The sequence below is a fragment of the Typha angustifolia genome, chromosome 12 (assembly GCF_048772165.1).
Source record: "Typha angustifolia cultivar Huaian chromosome 12, ASM4877216v1, whole genome shotgun sequence".
In the NCBI taxonomy this organism is placed as follows: Eukaryota; Viridiplantae; Streptophyta; class Magnoliopsida; order Poales; family Typhaceae; genus Typha; species Typha angustifolia.
Genome location: NC_133250.1, coordinates 7,612,804 through 7,636,035, shown reverse-complemented (window position 1 = coordinate 7,636,035; position 23,232 = coordinate 7,612,804). Strand labels below are relative to the sequence as shown.

The 23,232-nt window shown below is 34.8% G+C and overlaps 1 protein-coding gene across 4 annotated transcripts; it reads right to left on the bottom strand.

Annotated features, from left to right (window-relative positions):
* Window positions 1–526: 526 nt before the first annotated feature.
* On the bottom strand, window positions 527–22,937 carry LOC140771942 (uncharacterized). Of its 4 annotated transcripts, XR_012106239.1 has the most exons (17): window positions 22,488–22,937; window positions 20,133–20,279; window positions 19,403–19,455; window positions 17,589–17,626; window positions 13,236–13,326; window positions 11,986–12,091; window positions 11,825–11,895; window positions 11,066–11,135; window positions 8,894–8,956; window positions 7,847–7,918; window positions 7,633–7,734; window positions 7,391–7,465; window positions 5,919–6,041; window positions 4,594–4,710; window positions 4,131–4,187; window positions 692–848; window positions 527–603 (listed from the first exon to the last, which is right to left on the bottom strand). XR_012106239.1 is itself a non-coding variant. In XM_073113791.1 (16 exons), the coding sequence occupies exons 3-16, from the start codon at window positions 19,444–19,446 to the stop codon at window positions 789–791; spliced, it is 1,089 nt and encodes a 362-aa protein (XP_072969892.1). In that variant the 5' UTR covers window positions 19,447–19,455; window positions 20,133–20,285; window positions 22,488–22,937; the 3' UTR covers window positions 527–788. The 4 variants fall into 4 exon arrangements, 3 of the variants coding, with proteins under 3 accessions (XP_072969892.1, XP_072969890.1, XP_072969891.1); XM_073113791.1 differs by having other exon boundaries at window positions 527–848; window positions 20,133–20,285; XM_073113789.1 differs by having other exon boundaries at window positions 527–848.
* Between the last annotated feature and the right edge of the window lie 295 nt (window positions 22,938–23,232).

The window sequence follows — 23,232 nt, the reverse complement described above, 5'->3', positions numbered from 1 at the left end:
CCAATAAGTTATTCTATTATTTAGTTGAATACTAGTACAAAGAATAATAATAACATTTAATATGGCATAAAATTAATACTAAATTAATGAATGATAGTGAATCTATATTAAGAATTGGTGACATTTTAAACCAAATAATGAAAATATTCTTAATTGAATGTAAATTAATAGTTGTCAATAGGTATTTTCAAATCTGGGACAAAATAATAATTTTCAAAAGTTATATGGAACAAAGGGAGAGAGAAAAACTAGAAAATTATAAATAATTTGAAGCCAGTGTTAAACTACTTTTCATTTAAAATAATATTAAATCAAAAAGAAATTTCATCTTAGTTTGTGAAGCTTCGTCCATGAAAATTGAGGACAAAAAAGTATAGTCTTACCCCTAATCATCAAAGAGATTGTTCCTATGATAAATCTAATGGGGAAAAATAGATTCTCGTAGGGACGAAGCTTGCCTGATTAAGTCAAGATATTTGACTCTGGAAATAAATACAAGAACACCAAGATATGGACATGCTACAAGTGATGAATAAACTGAAGCTTCATAAGAGTGATCACTGGTAGCCACAAGCTAATTGCAATCCTTTAGTACATCGAAAACTGTATTCACAAGATATACATTAGGATTTAGCAGTCTGAAATTGATCAATAGAGATCATAAAAGCCTTTCAAGTGACAGAACAATTACTTGCAGTTTACTATACAATTGCAAGTCTCCATTTTCATATTAGGAAGCCATCCTGTTGTTAATTTTTTTGAGAACACTAATTCTCATTTCTCAACAATCATCTTTGTGAGTATCGATCAACAAGCACTTTAGCTGCATCAGGTGCAAAGAACTTTGCCTACATGGAAACACGAGAGAAATGAAGATCAAATGTATAGAGCAAAGTCATTCAAATAAAAAATATGCACTACCTTCACACTCTAGATTCTTACAGAGAACACATGATAATATACAAATCCGCGGTGTGATTAGATTAGATGTTGTCAGCTTCATGCTTAATCGAGGCTCCATCATCAAATATTGGAAGTATAAGTTTAGTGCCTACTTTACAGAAAGTTTCCAAATTTGCAAATATAATGATGGAAAGGATGATCAGGAACATATAATGGACAGCAGGGATTATTACACTTTGACCACCAGAATGATGTAATATCATGATATTGACCTGTATTACTATTTACTACAGGAAATCTAGGAGGTAAAATTAGATTGTACTCAACTCTCGTCATTGTCTGCAAATTTATTTGAAAATTTGCAAGTCAAGGAGGTAAGAAAATGGTCTTCCTCATGATTTTCCAGCTTTCTGTCCTTTGTCATTTAGTATTGGGTAATAGTTCCCCCACTTTCATGTGTTATTTCTGTGTAAAAAGAATCTCGACACACATTAAGTCTAGTAGCATAAAACACTTGAGGGGGAAAACTAGGTTTTGCTAATTTAGGATTGAGGTACATTGAAAAAAAAATGCTGCTAATTACAAGAAACAATGGGCAGTCGAAAGTGTTCCATATGTGCAGTATCTTGTTTATGTTGATCTTGGATCCTGCGCCTGGCAGTTGGTTCTGTTCACGACTCAAAAGTCAAAGAAGACTAACCATGAATTAGAAGAACTTGACATCTAGTCTATACCTAGTCCATCAAATTCAGGAGTGCTATAGCTTATCATTATAGAAATAGAAGTAAAGCATTGGCAGGTTTAAGAGCAAATTCCCATGCCATGGGTTCCCTTAGTTTTAGATTTTAAAATGCCACAAAATTTAGGATACTTGGAACTTCATTTATATCATTAGTATCAATGATGGCCGTGCTGACCGACACAAGTCGTGCTGGTAGCATATCAGCACGTGGCACGAGGGGTGCCGCACAGCACCCTTCTTAGCGGCAATTTGCTCGCCATTGAGCTTCCGTCACCGCCAACCTCACCGTCGTCGTCACCCATCGTGCCAGAGAGCTCCGTCGATGAAGGTATCGTCATGTCGTGGTTGCCCTAGCTCCAATCCAAACTAAGGAGGAAGAGGACCTTGGGTAGGTCGAGCGAGTGAATAAAAAAGTTAAGTTGCAATTCCGAATTGGCATCCTCGAGTGGGATGCAACGATGCCTTCATCTCCAGTAGCAAACGACGACGGCGAGGATGACGAGGTCAAAAGTGAAGCACTGCTAGTCTCCCTCCTCTTTTTCTCTCCCTCTCTTGCGGCACGACCATTTATGATTAGTACAGTGCCCCTAACTACAATTTGTTTGTCATCCAAATGATTTAAGTGAGGAAAACAAAAATTTATCAAAATAGGCCCAATATGGTGTATGATATTCCAAGAATCCAAAATGCATTTTCATAGCCCTAATTAGTTTCCGGTTAAAAGAAAATCTAGAGTAGCTTTTCTAATTTTTTTATTCTTAAAATTTCACATCTAATCTAGAGTAAGAAAATAGGGTGTCTGGTTGTAAACTAGAATAATGGTATAATAAATATCTTTAATGTGATATAAAGTTAAGATAAAAGTACAAAAAAGAAGTGAAAATTGATTCAAACATTTAACATTAAAATTCAAATTAAAGTATTCATTTCGTGTAGGTATGTAATGCATATATAAGTAAGAAATGAGATAGGTGGATGGTAGGAGAGGAGATGGTTGAGAAAAAATTTTTAAAAAAAATTTGAGCAAGAACTTTTGTTTTGTGGAATGAGATAGATGGATGGTATGAGAGATGATTTTTGACATGACATGTGAAATAGCATTAGTCAAATCAACAGTGCAACTGTAACTAGGGTTATGCATGGAATAATTTGAATAGTGTTTCTAATCTAAAATAGGAATAAGTTGATGTTTGGTGACATATTTAGAATAGTGTTTCTTAATCTAGAATAAGAAATTCCTTTAACTTGGAACCAAACAGGGGCTAAGTAAACTATTGAAATTCCCAACCATATGTATTGGTAAGACAATATTTCTGCAGATCCTTCAAAAGACTAATGTATTAAGGTGGATACTAAGAGATGATGTAGCTAAATTATCGAGTGTTACTTGAACCTTTCCTGTGCTCTACCCTAGGCCACTATAACTTTCAAGTAATAGCATAAAGATTGTTCATACACATATTATAAAGTCGTCGCAGTACATATAGTTCCAATTCAATAGTCCTTTCCCTAGAAAACTACTTTACAATTATGGCCACAGTGCAGTTAATCACTTATGTAATACCAATTTAAGTTTCTCAAAAAATTATTATTCACATAACTTCAGTTGTCCTGTTTATAAGTTACCAGAATATAACTGTTATGCAAATAGCTTGTTCAAATATATTTACTTTCTTGTACAAAAAACTACTTCAAAAAGATTCTTCTTGCACGGAAATTGAACTAGATCTTAGAGCAATAAGTTTTAGAAATAACATCTCTCTAGTATTATAGAGGAGAGGATTTACACCATAAGCATAAAGGAAGAGTGGAGCCTTTTGAATTCTTTACAAATAAGATTTAAAATTTCAAACACAACGCACAATACAGTTGAACTAGTGATTAGCTGAATCATAAGCATCACAAGGAGCATCCAAGATGGCTAGTAAGAACCTTGAAATGCACCACTATTAAAACTTTTACATGCTAAAAATTTCCATTCTACTTCAATCCTTTTCTCCTTAAGTTGAAGTTGTATAGATTTAGTTTACAAATAATTAGTAGCGGTACACGAAGAAAATGAGAGCATTTAAATTTCAGAAAGGCCCTTACAAACATTTTATATTCAGAAAGTTAAAATGCTTCAAGTTATTATGGTAACTGATTAGTTCATGTAAGAGAAGAAACTGCAACCGAAAACCCTGATGATAAGGTTGTACAATGACATATACATTTTATGTATTTCACTGAAAGTTAAATATATGGGCATGACTTTCTCTTTACCAAGATAATGGCTGTACAAATATGAACAAACAAAACTTACTTTGCATTAATATCCTCCCTGCAGCTCCAACTTTACATTTTTCTTTCAATATGATGTGTTTTAAGCCTTTATGCATGCATTTTATGTATTTTATGATTCTATCCAAAGTTAAATATGAGGATGACTTTCTTTTAGCCCAGACAATAGAATTATTATACAACAAAGCAAACAAAAACTACTTACTTGAATAAACATCCTTTCTGCATCTCCAACTTTACCATTTTCCTTCAGTATGATTCCCTGTCAAATTACAATTGAAATCTCTGAGACTATAAGCCTTTGGCTCCACAGAATATCATCTAACCTACACTCCATTCAGTAAGTAAAAGTAGAAGAAACTACATTCCAGATAATTTGAGGAAAGGAGAGATAATAATGGATTGGCTAATCAAGCTGCTTTCCAAAACATTTGATTCAGTAATTTAATAATTTAAATCTCACGATACAGAATGAATGGTCATTCTTTAGCTTTTCCAGCATAATTTAATACCCATTATCTACTCTACATATAAATATTGCAGATACTGTGACTACACATCATTTTCTCAACCAACATCGATATGTTAAAATTCTTTCCTGCAACCAACTTTCTGTTGAAACAAATGAAAATAAGCAAAAGGACATAATGTAACCTATGGACAAGTACCTTTGCCAAGTAACCACGGAAATCGTTTGGATGCTCATTAATAAGCTTATCATAAACCGCAACAGCATCACTTATGTGGCCCCAATCAGAATAGGCCTTTCCTAGAAGCAATTCAACCTGTTGGTAGAACGCAATGCATATATGCATCAGGAAAACAAAGATCGGGCTCGCATCTAGAGAAAATGCATATACTTTAATTAGTTTGTGATACACTCCACAAGCAAGATTCTAGAGTTTACGGATATTCTGCCAATACAATAAGGCTGCAAAATATACAAAGGAATTCTTTGACAGAAAGCAACTCCATACATAATGAGTGCTTAATTGCTTATCACTGGCCAGAACCATGTGCATTCACCCACTATCTCCGAAAATATGCAATAAAGCTACTATGTTATGTGCAGAGTGGTTTCGATTGATTTTAGAACCTTCTTAGATATTACCTCAAAAAAAGAATTTTTCCTTGAGGTACCATCGTTGATTGGACACATCATGGAATGAAAAAAATCAATTGCCCCAACAGTAAATCATATAGACAGACTTTTTGAAAATTCACCTCTAAACAGAATCAACCAAGGGATTCAACACAACCTTGTTAGTTTCCGAGTCTCTGACACACACCAATCAAGGCTTCTATGAAACCCTCTAGTGAAACACTAGTTTTAAAATTTTCATTCCTCCATTGTCTTTTTAATACCACATCCAGATTTTATAAAGGTCAATGGTGGCCCTCTTTACATGGACAAACCATCCTGATTAGGTCCATCTATTTATCATGCCAATAGGTAATGCCAAGGCCCGAGGGTGGGAGGGCAAGTAATAAGGGAGAAATTTACATTATTCTGGTAAGATAAAAATCAGAAGTTAGTAACTCATGCTATTATTGATTGTCTATATTATATTTGAGAAAAGTTAATTATCTTAATGGAAGTGTTAAATGTTGAATTTGTTAAGTTCGCAAATAATTTGTCAAGTTTGTGGGATTACATTTTAGTTAGAGGCAAAGCTTCCTAAAGTTTTCAGAAATTCTACTAAAAAGAGAATCAATTTTGAATGCAATGGGTCCTAGGTTTAGCGTGCATGCACAAGCACACACAATATATATATTGTATAGGATCTAATGGTGAAAACTTAATCAAAATAATAAGATGAGACATAAAAAACCAGTGCATGACAACGATAACCACAGATGGATTCTGGGAGTGAACAGAGAGAGTATCAGTAGTCCATGCTCACATCTTTCACTATTAATAAACGTAGAATTTGTGAGTAACTAAAAAATAGCTATTTGTACAGAGGTAAATATAGTTGGATAAAGAACTCACTTGGATAGGGTCAATTTTCTGTTTTTCCTTTAAATCATTACCATTTGAATCTGCCAGATTATCTGGAGGCATTTGATTTTGTTCATTCAATTTTTCCCGGGTTGACAGAAGGACTTGAATTGCCTGTGCGAACCAACAATAATCACAGTAAGCATTATAAAAGCTTGAAAAGCTGTTATTTTAGGAATCATAACAGCACATAAGCAGCTCCATTTAGAAACCTAATTGATGGTTAACCCATCACTAAAGCAAATGAGATGATAATCAAAGAAAATTTAACATAGCCAAGCCTGCGATCTCATGGGGTTAACTATTCTTCATATCTGGTACTGTATAAAATTGAAGTCTAGTCCTTATCTCATGGGTTCCTTATGTAAGATGGGGAATTGAAAAGAGATGAGAAATGTAGCCAAAGCCCCAGCACTGGAACTATTCATGTGGTACTCACTGTTGCTAATAGTAAAAGAGTTGGTACTAAGCCTTACACAACACTAAGTTCTGTGAAGATGAACAACTCCAAGTTTCATATGAAAATCTTTATGAAGTCTTGAAGTGTCCAAGACAATCAAAGACATAGGATAACGAATTAGAATCTTAAAAAGGAGGTTTTCACAATAAGAGATTTCAGTTTGAAAAAGTTAAATGCAACTTAGGTTTGAAAATGTTAACTTCAGTGAAAGGTTAACTTCTGGAGAATTGAGTGTCACACTTTTCATAAGAAGAGCAAAAGAAAACCCTTCAAAAGCACATTTGGGAAAATCTTGCAATAACAGTTATTAAATTATAACAGAAGAAAAGAAAAAGGAGTTACTAATGATACAATTAAGCTAGACCATCTGCAAAGAAGAAATACATATATTAGATCACAAGCAATAGCACCACTTTGCATAACTATGAAGAATGGCAACGAAAACAAAATCAACCTTCACCTAAGCAACCATACCCCAATCTGAAATTAAACTTACTAAGAGGACTAAGATCCCTATGCATAGACCTATTATCATCCTAAGAGATAAGGGGTTTGAATCAAAACGTTCTTTTTCCAATTAAAATTTCTAAATTTGATCACATCTCTCACATTATAAAATCCATTTGTGTCAATTAAAACTCATAACGATCCATCCAGCACATTCATTTCTGGTCTTAAAGCTAAATTATGCTCTTAGTGTTTCTTCAGTATTAAAGATCACCCAAAAACTAGAGAAGTAAATGCAAGAAACAGTACTCTTTTACACATTGTCTATATGGTCACTTGTTTCATTGTAAAGAAGAAAATTTGGGTGAGGAAGGAGGATTTAGAACAAAAATTGAACTGCTTATCACAGGAACTATTAGCTTTAGTAATTTTGTCATTACATTGCCTATGCTAATGTTTTATTCCCTATGAATTAAATGAAAAAATTTTAAAATTTAAGCCAACAATTTCATCAATAAAAAAATAGTGAACTACTGTTAAACGGCTTAAAACAAACCTCATCAGGTCTTTTAGCAGCAAGCAATGAATTAGTAAGCCCTCGAAGAACTTCAAGGTCAACACTGTCAGATAACTGTTAAAGGGTTAGTCAGAAAATAGTGAAAAAGGATATAAATAGTAAGTCTGCAAGAAATAAAATAAATGCTTAAAAAACAAATTATTTTACAGACAACAGGAGAAATTGCCTGATAATTGCCAAAAAAAATTTAACTGCAGAATCAAAAATTTGTTCATACTAACAGATAAAGAATTTCTGTACGCTGAAGCACTCCCTTCGTAATCCTTCAGCTCGTACTTAACTTCTCCCAGCAAACGATATGCCTCAAAATTGTTAGGACTTTCCTGAACATTGTAAATAACATTTTTCAATTAATAAGGACAATGAGGTCAGGCATTATGCTTGTTGAGGAACCTCTGAACAGAAGGCACAATAGAGGATACTAAATAACCATACCTTATTTAACTTCTCAAGAAATGTCGATGCTTTTTCATATTCACCTAATTCTGCCAATGTGACCGCTGCTCCCTGTCATTTACCCAGGAATAAAGAGAAGTTCTAACAAATATACTAGGGTATATGCTTAAATTTTTATAATTATCATAGAGAAGCTACAGGTATCTAACCCATCATTGCAGACGTTTTCTCCCTCTGAGTCTATATAATAATTGCACCACAAATGGCCACAAAGAAACATAGCATAGTTGAAAGACACCAAATGTATCAGCATAAGGAGGCAGCATGCAAAATGTGGTGACTGGTGAGTATTACTCTAGTTAGCCTATTAGTTTGGATAAGATGTAGATAACTCTCCACAGTGAAACCTATCATTTTACTCATTTCTCTAGACACTTTCCAAAGATTCGAAATGAAACCTATCACTAAGTAAACCAGTCACAAAGCTTCGAAATGAAAGATATAGAAAATTAGAAATTGAAAGCATAAATTCCAGAACATCTTGACGCCCCAAAATGATTATTAGACTTTAGATTTGAACTTTTTTCTCATAAAGTATAGCTGTTTTTTAAGTTGACATCTGTTTAGATATATTTAGGAGATAAGAGGCAATGGAACATAATCTAGCATGCTTTTCAAAAAGTTAGTAAGGAGGATGACTGCGACCAGAGCCTTCTCTCCCCATTCCCTTAAAGTCATTCTTTTCTTGGTCATCAACAGGTTAGATTGGGTAGAGGGCCTTTGGAATATCTCCTACCATAAAGGGTTCAATGGTTCTCTGGGTTGTCCGCTCTGTGATGACGCATTGGAAGATATATGATCTGCTCTTTCTTCTTGTTTGATTCATGATGTATCTACTGACTTATTAAAATTTTCAAATTTTATCTTGAAAATAGTGAACTTTTGCAGAAGCAAAGTGTGAGAGTCTGTAAAGATACATGATTACATGAAGTTCACAGATAGAATGGATCTAAACAGCAGAATTTATGTAAAAAGAAGTATAGATTTGCTTCATGTATCATCTATGTATAAGAGTGAAGTACTTACTTCAAGAGCAGTAGGATCTCTAGGTGACTTGCTAAGTGTTGCCTCGTAATCTTCCAGTGCCCTCTGACAAAAAGTATACAACACAAAAGTAAGTCATTTAATGAGTTCTAAGAATGTCACTTCCCAATACATTAATTAGAAAAGTGTTGCTCATGATAATTTTGTCAGAATATAAAATAAACCACCATTCTCAAAGGCCCCATTTTGGTTGCAAGATAAGAAAAAATTAGAATTCGGATAAAAGAAGGATTTATTCTAGATATTTTAATTTTAATTTCTCATTGGGTGTTTGGTTGCAAAACGAGAGAGAAGTGTTGGAACAAAAATATGGAATAAAATGGTGTTTGGATGTAATAGTTGGAATAAGAGATTAAAATGATCAAATTGACTATGCTGCATTTTTCCGAGTTTTATGTAAATAGATATTTATTATTTCTTTTCTTTTCTTTTTTGAGAAAAATAGGAAATAAGTTTAAAATTAAATATAAATCGTAATTTTATTTACAACTATTATATTATCATGTCATGGTTATTTTTACAATTTTTGGCTAAAAAATAATTTGACTTAATTCATCGTAATTCACAATGTAAATAGCATCACAAATGGACATCTTGTATCAAAATATTATTCGCTATAAACAAATTATAATATATTACCAAGTATATTATAGCCACATTACACGGTTCCACCTGAGTCTAAACTAACAATATATAACTATAAATGAGGGCAAAAGGTCATTTGCATTTTCGAAAAAGTCATTAAGATATTTCAAAAAATTTATCCCAATTAAAATCTAGGATAAAGATATTTAGAATGAGAGGGTTTATTCCATTTTTCTATTCCAAAACATTATCCCACATTTGGCATGAATTTTTTGAAATAAAGGAAAGTTTAATCCAAAATAACCTACTTATTCTACTTAATCAAATAGCCCCAAACAATTTAAGCTTTTAAAGTAGCTAGTGCATTAATATGGTATCAGAGCAGAGCTCTTAAGTTTGAATCCTACATTTGTTATTTAAAATATTAAACTTTCACTTATTTAAGTCAAAGTTCACTTCTTGGGTCTCTCAAAATGCCTCAAGTCTATAAATGATGGAGTATTAAAATATAAAATATAAAAACCACTGTGCTCTAACAAGTTAAACTATTAGAGTACTTGGTAAGTTCAAAAAATTCATCTCAATTTGGCAAATAACATTATGGAGAACTGAATTAAAAATCTGTCCACAAGTATAAATTTCTCCAACTTGCTTAGGAAACAGTGAGAAGAGATAATTAATGACCCTTTGCATTAGTCTTCAATTGAAAAAAAGAATATAGGCTATGTACTTATGTCTATTGATTAATAAGCTCGAATAAGGCATAATGGGCTACAACCTGCCATTGAGGAGTTGATATGACCATAACCCATGGCGGCTGCCAAATCCATCATAGGCTGCTATAGCAGCCCCCATGTTCTAATCTACTAGGTTTTAATCTGTCGTTATCTATCACCATGTCAACAGCGCAGCACTGGGAAGGCAATTCCACCATAGCGGATGCCATGACCTTTTTTTTTTAACAATGAATCTTTCAAACCATGTATTAACAATGATAATGCAAATTCATCTTGGTATGATATAGGACATAGGTAGTTAAAAGTGTTTCCAAGAAATCAAAGATTCTAACTTGTAAGGCTTATGAGGAAGATTGTTGAAAATGCATAAGACTGGATCAATCACCAGTTACTTTTTGGATAGTGAAGAGTAGACTAATAATGGATGTACCATTATAGTCTTAAACAACTCCACTTTCACTTTTAGATTAACTTAAATTAATCATTCCACCAGCAATAATTGATATAAGAGCTGCCACATTTTTGTCGGTTTACTTCAAAATATGGTAGCATCTGGCCAAGACAGACGCAAGAAGCAGAATGAAGGATGTTCATGATCACATGATGAAACTATGTCAGCCAGAGAACTTCACAAGTTCATTTCAAGTGGTATACTCTCAAGTTTCTCAAGTTTTACCTATGAAACTTTCTTTTGGTTAAGAAGAGATTCTTCTGTTTTATTCTTGTACTAGAGATGATCTAATTCTTTTTAACTTATTGCTATAAGAGCATTATATAAAGAACAAACAATATTGACAAAATCCAATAAGCTAAAATATTTTATCATTTATACCTGAAAGGTTTCCTTCTCCTTATCAGTAAGTTTTCTCTCAACCACAGTAGCATCCTTGGTAGGGCCAACACTGTCACCAACAAGGTGAATAAATAAGTTGTTTCCATATTTTGACAAAATATGGAATATAGTAAGGAATGGAACATCCAAAAAGTTGATAATTACAGTTCCAAGGACACTTATAAGAACGAAAAATGGTATTGATAATTTAGTGACTTGCATAATCATTAGGGGAATTTGTATGTCGCTTCCTGGACTTTGGCCATGTTTTGGACCATGGGCTTCAGCAAACTCCAAATGCAATCGGCGACGAACGCCATGGCGTGATTGGGTACATGGAGGAGCCTAACTCAATCAAGCCCATGACTTATCGAGCTATCGAGTTGAGCTCGAGCTTTATCGAGCTGGACATAAGCCGAGCTGAGCTAGACTTATCTAGCTCGTCTCAAGTTCAAGCTGAGAATATAATGCTATCGAGCCGAGCTGAGCTGGGCTTAGCTTGCTCAAGCTAGGCTCATTTACACCCCTAATTGTGAGTTCAAGTAACAGTTATATATTGGCAAATGAAGCAATACAACTAAGAAAGGGTCATGAGGATGCACAAAAAAGTAACAATGATCATGCAGAAGAGCTAGAACCGTAACTAGCAATAAGTACCTCGTTTTGAGAACATGAAACAGAGTAAATTCCACTTCTCACAAATTATAGTGAACATTTTAATCAAGAAAAAAGTGCCTCTAAAATAGAATATATTGTTACCTTCCATAAGGGAGAAAGTCCCCGAGAGCAAACACTAAACCAAAAACAAGAACAGCTATGCCAACTCCCACCTGTCTTGCATCAGTGCAGTGTTCTAATAGCCTGAATATTTATCAATCTCAGTTATATGCAATTAAGAGTATCTGATAAGAAGCACTGACCTTGGTACCAAATCCAATTGTACTCTGTCTTGATTCAATTGGTGCATCGTAATCTATAGCTTGATAAATTTTGGTAGCATCAGCTTTTTTTTGCTCAAGAGCAGACCTATATATACAATTGAAAATTGGATCATAATATAATACCAAAATGCAGATACATTTACAGAATACTTAAAACAAATTAAATACATGTGCCAACATGATTAAAGTATAGCTCATATGAAAGGATGCCAGATCAGATACTTGGCTTGACTGAAGTGACTTGGATCAGTAAAAACCTAACGGACTAGAGTAGTACGAGGAAAGTCTCAATCCACTACTCAATGTCACTAAGGACAAGTCTAATCATCAAAAAAACTTGGGTGTGAAACCCTATCTTAAGAGTGGAGATGTGAAACATATCCCTGGATCTGATGATATTAGCTTAATTGAAGTGACTTAGAGTGTTAGAAAACTGTAGGACTGAAACAATATGAATGCTGCAAGGAACACTTGATGGAGTCAAGTTCTCTCCCACTCGGGGAGAATGATGCAAACATCAGCGACATATTACATGGATACGCAATTCTTCCATCAAAAATTCAGTCTTAAGTCAATTATTTTTTATTATACATTTGTTATTTATGGTGTTTAGGGTTATATTTGTTTTTGTTTCAGATATTATTTGCTTATTGTCATTTGTAAAGTATATATGTGTGTGTGTGTGTGTGTGTGTGTGTGTGTGGGTGTGTGTGTGTGGGGGGTGGGGGGGCCAATTTTTTACTCGATCGGGATTAATGAAGATTTAAGATTTATCTCCAATGTGAGTTTTGGGTGTAAAACCCTAGTTGATAAAGGAGGTGCGAAACCCATTTATTTTCTCTTTCTAATCATCATTATTCATAGAATCTATAATGTGAGTTTCACATCAGTTTTCCTATGGTTTTATTCCAAAAGAAGAAACATTAGTTTTGCATTTCAATAGTTCAGTTTATTTGTTTTTGTGTTATTATCTTTGTTCTAGCAATTTAACTACATTCTAATCCTACAATCTAGAGATTCCTCTCTACATCACCTTTCGAAAAATATAGGGTGCTTTTTGACAATACTGTAATATAAAATTACAGAGTTTCAACTACAATAAAGCAGTAACATATGGGGTTACTTGCAAACTTCCCTTACGTCAAGAAGTTAGGATTGTATAGACGTGTATTTATATCTTCAAAAATTTGAAAAAAAAAAAGGCCATGCATATACTTGTAGTCTTGTACCTTCTAACTGCTTCCACCTTCTCTAGAAATTGCTGATCTAAGATGACATTGCTTGATTTTTTACCACCACCAGTATTTAGTTCCGGTATCTCTACAAGTAGGAAGCCAATATAAGATAGAATAAGAAAATAGATGTGAATCAAACAAAACACAAAATACCCAATATCTTGTTATACATTAGGTAAAATTACAAGTGAAGAGCAAAACGATTAAGAAGTTCAAGCTACAATATTAGTTGGATAAAGGATGCCCTAGCTTCCACCTTCCAAATATCAATATTCCAAAAGTGTCTTGAGCACTTCACTTTCCATAACCACAAGGCAAAGTACTTCAAATAAAATAAATGCAATTTGCATGTTCATAACCCAAAACTGAATATATAGCCTGTTAAAGTGGCAGAGATGTATTTAAAAATGCAACCACAAAAGAACCATCCAGGTTAAGGAATATAGTGATAAGCATATTTTTACAATTTCATCTAGATGCCTACTTTATTGTAGGCCATGTGGTACTTAAGAAACAAAAATTCTCATATTCCAAGGTCTTATGTTCTTTTAAAATCTTTACAGGTCAAAGAAAGAAATGGAAGACTGTCATATCTTGCCATGTCATGATACCAGTAGCTATCAAAATTATTCAGAAAAAAAAGGCTTGAAAAAGAACCTTCACTTTCCTAATTCGTCTGTCCATGACTCAATTTGAAATGAGTTGCTTAGAAAATGTTAGGTGGAATCATGTATTGGCAGGTCGCAAAGTCCAACTTAATTAACAGAATGGATCTTGTAGAAATCAAAAGCTAATGTGCTACATAATGCAAACTTCATCAATAAAAGGCCTGTTATATGACTATTATGTTAGGCAAAGTCAGTGTAACATTCAGAAAATTTAAGATTGTCGTTCAAGAGATTGTTATATGATTATCAAGTCTGCATATGGAGAGCCCCCTCTACATCCCATGGATTACAATAACAGCTGCACTTCCCACCCTCCATTCGTCATGCCTCAACCCAATTTTGAACTCATAATTAAAGATCTTAAGACTTAAGCATACAAAATTACAGAAATCTCAAAAAATTGGGAAAACTAACACTGGCCACAGGACTGCAACGAACACCAAAAGTGTTGGCAGCAGAAAGTAAGCCCCAGCAATAGTTAATACTTCACGTTCTGAAGATAAAAGGACAATTCGGCCTAATTCAGATTTCAGAAGACAACCAGAGGACAACCAGTTTGACATCCATAAGAGGTTATACTACCATAGTCCTACCTAGTATAATTAATAATTATCTTAAGGGTTAATTACATCTTAACCCTCTCAAACTATCACTTGGTATCATTTTTACCCCCTAAAGAAGAAAAGTGGGCAGATACACCCCTGGAAGTATTAGAATCCTACAATCCCCCGGAATGCCTTTAACAAAATGACAAATTACAATTCTGCCCCTATTTAAAAATGATTTAATAATGGAGTGAAGTTGGGCATAGTTGAAGTAAAAATATATAAAATACTCTTTTTCACTCATTCCTTCTTCTCATTCCCTTCCTATTCTCTTAATACTTTTCATGGTAACCATGTCAATCACCTCATCCTCCTTTCATATCCTTCTGTCATATCCGTTATCCCACATCTCATTCCCCAACTCTCCTCTCTAATTAAAAAAAGAGATGATGTAAGGAAGAAGGTGAGGGAAGGAAGAAGGAAATAAGAGAAGTAAAAATAAAATGGAAGCAAAAGGTGAGGGCATTTTGTCCATCTATTTAAATAGTCAATATTTTAAGATTATTTCTAATAAATTTCTAGCTAACTACTGACTGAGGAGTCTTAGTGATACACTTAGATAATTCAGAGTTGAAGATCCATTTTTTTCTTGAGAGGGTAAAAGTGATACTGATACACTTAGGTAATTCAAAGGTGCAGGTCCACTTTTTCTCTTGAGAGGGTAAAAATGATACCGACACCCTTATAGGTAATTCAGAGGTGTAGATCAACTTTTTGAGATTTTTCTTGAAGAGATAAAAGTAATACCAAGTGATAATTGAGAGGGTCATAATATAACTAACCCTTATTTAACGTCTTCTAAGATAACAAATGACAGTATCTGTCAGAATCAAAAAAAAAAGAAGTTGAGAGGGGAGGGGTTGCACGTCCAGCACGTGACGAGGCGAGGAGAGAAATCACGCCTAATCCGGATCGGATTAGGTCTAGATTTTCCTTCTAATCTATAAATTAAAACCCTAATCTTTTCTCTCTCTCTCTCTGCTTAATCATCTCAGCTATCTTCTCTCTCTTCTTCCTCCCCTCTTTCGCTTTCTTCTTCCTCACCGTCGGAGTTATCGCTGTGGGATCGGCCCGCCGGAGCCATCGGAAACCACCACGCAACTCGTTGGTAAGCCTTCTCCCACCCATAAATTTTAATTAAAGTTTAATAGGGTAAATCGAAAATACCTAATTTGGGCTTTCGGCTCCACCGGCAAATCTGGCCGGTCGGCGGCTTCGGGTCGCAATGGCATCGTCATCGGAAGCTTTGTGCTGCAAGCCCGGTGTCGGTGATATCTTCTAGGGAGCCCTCGTGGATCCAATCGACGTCGGCCTCGACCGTCGGTGGCGAGTCCTCCACTTAGAGAGAGAGAGAGAGAGCCGAGTGGTGGAGAGTGGTAGTGAACCGCCGTCGACGGGGGTCGCCGGCGGTCACTCTCCCCCCCCCCCCCCCCCTCTCGTTTCTTCTCTTTCTCGCGTCGGTCGCGAGAGAAAGTGGTTGGCTGGGCTCGGGTTAAACCCGAGCCAACCCCTTTTTCCTTTTAAGTCGAGTTCGGTTTGGGTTTGGATTTCGGATCCACAAACCTGACCCGAACCGAACCACTTAAGTGGGTGGGCTGCGGGTTAGCCCATAGCCCAGTCCACTTAGTTTTGGGCCGGGCCTCGGCCCAACCCGATTAATTAAATTTCTTCTTTTTTTTGGAATGGGCTGGGCCAACAGTAGCCCAGCCCAATCCAATGGGTAAATTTAAACCCATTTTAGTTCTTTTTGGTTTTTAAATTTTAGAAATATTGTTATTATTCAAATTAAAATTTTGATTATTATTTATTATTTAATGTGGTGATTTTTAGTACGTGAGCTAGAGATTTGAGATTTCGGTTGTCTTGCCTAGACTCAGGTGAGTGGGTTCACTCACATATTTATTTTATTATATTTCGTATCTTTGTCAGACCATGTAAATTTTCTGTGTGCAAATTATTTATTTCACCCTTCCGTGTAAAAATTTAATTGTTGCAATTTCTATGTGCAAATCTATTTATTTCATCCGTATGTGCGAAAATTTAATTATTATATTTTCTATGTGCATTTAATTACTATACTCAGTGCATCACCATACTTCGTGCAAATATTAAAATTTTTGAAAAAAAAAATGAAACTAGTATTGGTACGACTTAGAGAACAGTCCTGGTATAAATCACTTGCGATTTTCCATGGTGACTCAAGTCTATCTGGAAGTCCAGGGGAAAGTCCTAAATTAGATCACTGCGGTGACTTTCTTAAATGACTCTGACGGGATTAGGGAACAGTCCTAGGATAAATGAGAAAATTTTCTAGATGACTCTAACTTCTCTCAACGGTTAGAGGAAAAGACAGAGTGTGTTGATCATAGGATGATACCATCTGATGACCCTAACCGATTCAGCTATGAATAAAAGTCCCGAGCGTCATTTCGATGTGACTTCTAGTTGATGTGGATCCACAAGGTTTAGACCTATTGAGACATATGACAGTATAAATATCAAAAGATATTAATATATTTAAAACGTGCAAGGTTACAAGTTGTGACATCTCTCTATCGTTATCATTGTTATTATTTAGAGAGCATGCCTATTGCATATTGTTATGGATATTGTTGCTTTTAGTTTAATTTATAGATATTGTTGCATATTCACCTATTTACCTTTCCGCTCTTTTAGATTTTATGCTTTAGATTAGAAGTTTTATTCATTTAGTTTAGAGACTCAAAAACATTAATATTGTTTTATCTTTATTGCAATTAGTTTTAAAATTTTAATAAAGCACATTCTCATTTTATTTATTTATTTTGCCATCGTACACGTAGAGAGTATTAATAAGGCTTCGTGCATCTCAAGCATATTGAGATGCATGGCCGATCATGATTCCTATTTTAGGTCGTGACAGTATCCTTCAGTTAAACGAAAATGGTAATAGCAAGCACAGTAGAAGCCTGGAAGGTATTTTTAAATCTAAACCAATCCAATTGTCATAATATAAGAAAGCACACAGACTTACCTCAAAAAAGAGAGAAAGATATAAAAATTCATGTACTATTGCAAGCATACAAAGAACTTACTTTGATTCCTAGTCTTCGGCTCTCCAGAAATTATTCTGCTGCACCAGAAATTTTGCCAACCACAGAAATAAATGAATGAGACAAAAAGTCTGTCATGCTGACTAAGAAATGACTAAAGATTTCAATGAGTCAACGAGTAATATGATAAAATTGAGGTTTCAAGCATCAAACATCTGTGTATACAAAAGATAACAGGACTTATCATGTACTAACATGAGTATGTTCACTAACCTATGTCTAACAAGCTCTTATATCTCTTCTGAACTTCAAGTCAAATCTCCATTTGAATCAAGGGTGTATAGATAATCAAATTTTATTGTGTTCAACTATACCAATATCACAAGTTCAGCTAGCAGTTAAAAGCGGATTATGTGCATATATGAAGTTGTGCAATACTGCAATGACGTTGATATTTTCACTCACCACTAAAAGAAGAGGACATAATGATTTTGTTGCCTTAGCTATTGCCACATAATTCCTACTGAAAGCTGTATATGATGCTACAACGAAATTAAACTTTATGGGTCATTCAATGTGTTTCTTAAGACATTTAAAAGGTATAAGACTTGATAATATGAACGGTCGTGCCGGCAACGTACCGGCATGTGGCACGAGGGGTGTCGCACGCCACCCTTCCTAATAGCTCCGTCACTCACCATCGACCTCGTCGTCAAGCTACCCATCGCCGATCGGCGAGCGGTAAGCGATGGCGACGGCAACTGCAAAGGTGACAACGACTACGATGGCGAAAGTGAGTATTTTTTATCTTTTTCTCTCCTTCTCTTACGGCACGTGCCGTGCCTGTGGCACGACCATTGTTGCCTGATAAGACATTTCGAAAGATATAAAACCTATTAAGACAATTTGAAAGGTAGAAGACCTGGTGAACCTACAGAGCTGTTAGAAAATAATGTAATTGATGTCTCAACTCTAAAATAGCATGGTATCAGAGAAGGAAGTCCTAGATTGGAATCTTACCAGGCCTATTTGCCGTTTAAACTATAAATCTCCACCCATTTAATTCAAATCCACTTTTTGGGCCTATTAAAATATCTTAAACCCGAAAATGTAGGGGGGTGTTGGAGTATAAAAGAATTACAATCAAGTGAGCGTTACAAAATTCTAAACAAGTGGCATTAACTCCATCCAATTAAAGACAAATTTTCTAAGTAAGGCTCTATTTAGGACACAAAGTACAAGCTCTAGTTACACTACTTGCAAACATATAAACAATAACACCCAACATCAAAACTTTGGATTTGATCATATGATCAAATTTTCAACAGATTAACCTTGAATAATCAAGCATAGTTAAAAATTGATTATAACAGGCAAAAGTACTTATAAAATTCAAAATGTATAATTACATATGCGAACTATGAGGATCAATACTAGGTTCTTACATCCTCCCTTTGTTAAAGAATGTTCGAACTTCAAAATTTGAATTCTTAAGAATAACATGCCTTGGAAATTCTGCAAAAGCCATGGACAACCAAAGATGGCAATTCTCCAACAGCACTATGAAAAAATGTGCTTATTGACAATTGATCAAAATTGTGCTTAATCACAATACTACTTTACTACACACTAAGAATCAAATGCTTATAAAATTTATATTACATGCAACTATATGGTTAAAAATTAAAACTTTAAATACAAAGAGCAAAGGTTACAGGGTCAGCGAATGCAAAAAATTAGTACTTCCAGAGGTGTGTAAGAATGAAATATGGTACTAGAACAAGCAAGACAAAATGTTAAACAAATGACTGGTTCAAAAAGAAGTATAAAATATCTACAAAGAAAAGATAATTTACCTTGGTTCCAATGCTATACGTGTGTTATCTTTTGGTCTCTTCATGCTTTTATTCTAAGAAGAAAAAGATATGAAATAACAACAAAGTATAGTAATAAATGTGAAAAAAAAACAAACATTTCTCATAATTGACCATGTAGTTTAGGATGTCACTCATACATTATATTATACTGAATATGGCTATAACTGTATAACAAAATGGAAATAAGTTTTGAGATATTTAAAAAGAGGGTTTTTCTTTCATAAACAAACTATGTTATACTGGCTAATAGAAATCAATTCAAGGAATAAAAATATCTACTGTTCTTTAGCAAGCTTCCATAAGAAATCAGTAAATAATGAAGAGAGCGTGTAACATAAACTCATAAAGTATTTCTGAGGATCACCATTCTATACCAATTACAACTCAAAAAGAGAAGAAGAATAACAACAATTGAAGATGAAGAAATAACCGTACATAAGCTATAGAATCCTCTTAATACAACAGATATCTTGGCAGTTTCTAAATTTCATAATCCCAGTAGGATTAAAACCTTGGTTGAAAATGACCCAAAAGGTTGGAAGCAAGTCATGAGCTCCTTGCTTATAATAGGAATAGTTTTGAAAGAGTTCATGAGAGAAGGCCAATGCAATAAGTAGAATTACCTGCAAAATTAATACATGGGAATAATATCAAGAGAAAAGGAAAATAGAAAACATCACCAATCTCACATGCTTAGCAGGTAGCTTACCTTATCATTCTTAGCAGGTTCAGTCCCGAAACCACGCCTCTTGGAAGCCAGGCAGATAACATCACCAATCTCACATGCTTCATGATAATCCTTCTTAGAACGGGTTCTTCTAACATGAATGCCCCATCTCAAATTTTGTATGCATGCCTACAACTTAAAGGTTCAGCAAAGATATGAAGAATGTTTACTTCAAAAGAAACTACTATTAGGAAAGTCAAGATCAATATTTCATCCAAAATTTAAAAATGTTATACAATTAGACTAGTCATTTAAACCCTAAAAGTGAAGGGACAGCAATCCTATGTAAAAGGTACATAGGGTGATAAGGGGAAAAAGAAAAGGAACAACATTTGATGATCAGTATTTCACTCTCCAACATTCCAGCAATTTAGTTGAAACTTTTACTTGACAACATTCAAACTGACTTTTCTTTTGTCCTTTGCATGATATAAAGTTTGGCGTGTGTCAAGTAACATAGAAGGGAAGAAAACCATATTTCATGCAGAGTGCCAACTTCAAAGATTTTGACAATTAATTGTTGAATTATATGATGTAAGATGTTAATTGAGTGCTAAACTGTTCTGGCAAAATCAAACAAAAAATTCTCCTGAATTGCAATGGGAGAAGTAAAAAGAGATACTGTTGCGAAGAATAAAGCTAATCTTATAATATTCATAAAGGAAAAAAACCAAATGAAGATGGCTTCCTCATAATGAGAAAGATCAACAAGACAGAGCAACACTAGGGACTATCTTCTACATATTTAAAGACAGTAAGGATTGGAACGATGAAAGTACAAGGTTTTAACTGCCTATTAGAAAGAAAGATGATGCATGACACAGAGAATGGACAAGCGAAATGTGCAACGAGTGTTTATTTGGCAAAAACAGGCATCTCCTATATACTTTTAAGACCAAAACCTCAAAAGAGCATAGTGATCTGCTGATCCTTTAGTTAGCTTTAAAATGTAGTGAGTTCAATCACAGTGCAGCCATTAGGAAATATTCTGTTTGAGTTTATAATTACAACCCTTCTAGAAAAAATAATGGAGTCAGTCCACACCACATCTAAACTATGAAGTATGAAGGGGGCAAACCAAACAAAAACAGTGGAATCAATAGACACCTCAAGGGAAATACTGGCTTCCTTCTCTTTCCTTTCATTCTTTACATTAGAGATGGCAATTCAAGGTCTAGCCTAAGAAGATTTTGTGTATAGTTATAGAGTTCCTAGGTTTAAAGGACAAGAACAAAAGAGGACTCGTTTCAATACATGGTTCCTCTATTTTCTATATCTATCTCTTGTCATTCCTCTTTTGTTTATTTCCTTTTCCTCTTTCTTCAATTATTAAATTCTTGTTATTGGAATGCAAAATTGGTCTTCATTTCCTAATAGAATAAATATAAAACATAATAACAATCTCCCCATAGGAGATAAATCTTAATTTTGATATCAACTTGGCCTCATGTCATTCTTCCTATTTCTTTATGGCTTAGGATTTGCAAACTCAGCAAAACATCCTTAAAAATTAATAAGAAGACTGATCCAGCAATACAAGACGCTATATGACCATACATCATGGTGATTCATGTGTTTTGCAATCAAAGATAGCCAAATTCTTATATATCTCGCTGAGCACCACATTGTGGTACATGAATTGCCATAAGAGATACTGTATGAAAATGTACCCTCAAAAGTTTGAACTTTTGTCTAGGACTCACAGTGGTAGGGTCTCAATAATAAACTCTAATTTGGTTTTTCCACAGTAGCAAAGATGCTATACAATGGTTTCAAACAAGATGTCTGACACAGAGATTCTTACGCTAGACATATCAGTTCTAAATCCTGCTGGATCAGGCCTGACCTAATCTTGATTCTAGAATGGATATAATTGATATGGCAATCCGCCTTTATATTTTCTGCAAATCAACCATTTGAATCACGATTTACATATACGGAACTCCAAGTGGAATCAACTCGATCAAGCATAATCTATAGGTTCTTATTTTATATTCGTGCAAGAAAATCCCAACTAAAAAATTATTCATTTCAAGTGCTCAATCATGCTAAAGCTCCAAAGCATTGGCAACTCTTTCTACAAATAGAAGCTCCTTCAATACAAATTATCTTAAACCACACTGGCTGCAGTCTGCATATCATTCATAACCACTTTGGACATCTCCACTAACCTATTTCATAGAACTGAAAAACAACAAGCACTATAACATTGCAAACCCACAGCCAGTGATTAAGAAAAGTGAAAAGAACAAGAAATCCTATACTAATAAACCAAAAGCTTCAACCTTTAATCGGGAAAAGGGGGTGGAAAGGGAGAAGAGATGAATTCATACATACCGCTGCTGGGAGGCTAAATCCCATTGGCGGAGCACGAAGCCGAAACGCTGAGATTGGAAGCGGAGGATAACACGAAATGAGTACACACTTCGCTCCCGCCTTCCTCCACTGTCCTCGCCTCCTAGCGTGACCCCTAGGGTTACAACTCTTGTTTGGCGCCGCCTGGTTGGGGGCAGTTCCAGTTCAAGCCGCCACCAACCGCCGTCTCCCCGCGGTGGACAGTGCTTCTTGCCGCACCTACTCCGCCGAAGAGGAGTCTATCAAGTATCAAGCACCTTCTCCTAAAGGTGCAATTTTGCTCATTCGTGACCAGTAGCTACGGCCCAGTGGTACATCGCTCTATCCCTTTGGAAGTTTGGACTTTTGCGACAGCGTTTGTGGAGGGTTGCATGCGAAAATAGAGTTACGCTTACGCGCCACCAGCGAAGCTCCGATTCAAGAAAGTCAATGTCTCCGGTGATTGCATCTCAATCATGACTTAGCCATTTAGCCTCTCGAGTTTATCAATATATGAATTAGATTGATATTTTAATGATGGATGATCTCGCCTTCACAAAAATATATATTCGTATGGGTATTATTGGATCCAAATTATTTGACATTGAATTGGTTATGTATCTAACTCAGGATATGAATCTTAATTTCATCTTAATTTTTCGATCCAATATATTAGTCCGAGATATATATAGTTAAGTACTTAGAAATCTTAGGGCCTTGTTTGGTTTGATATTAAGTTTCAAACTCG

Bases quoted from the DNA above. Each gene is read 5' to 3' on its own strand.
- LOC140771942 (XM_073113789.1), bottom strand. From the start codon at position 22,511: ATGGGATTTAGCCTCCCAGCAGCG. The intron at 7,735-7,846 runs GTATGGTTATTT...TACAATGTTCAG, and splicing joins TTCTTGAGAAGTTAAATAAG to GAAAGTCCTAACAATTTTGA. The intron at 4,711-5,918 runs GTGAGTTCTTTA...TTCTACCAACAG, and splicing joins AGAAAATTGACCCTATCCAA to GTTGAATTGCTTCTAGGAAA.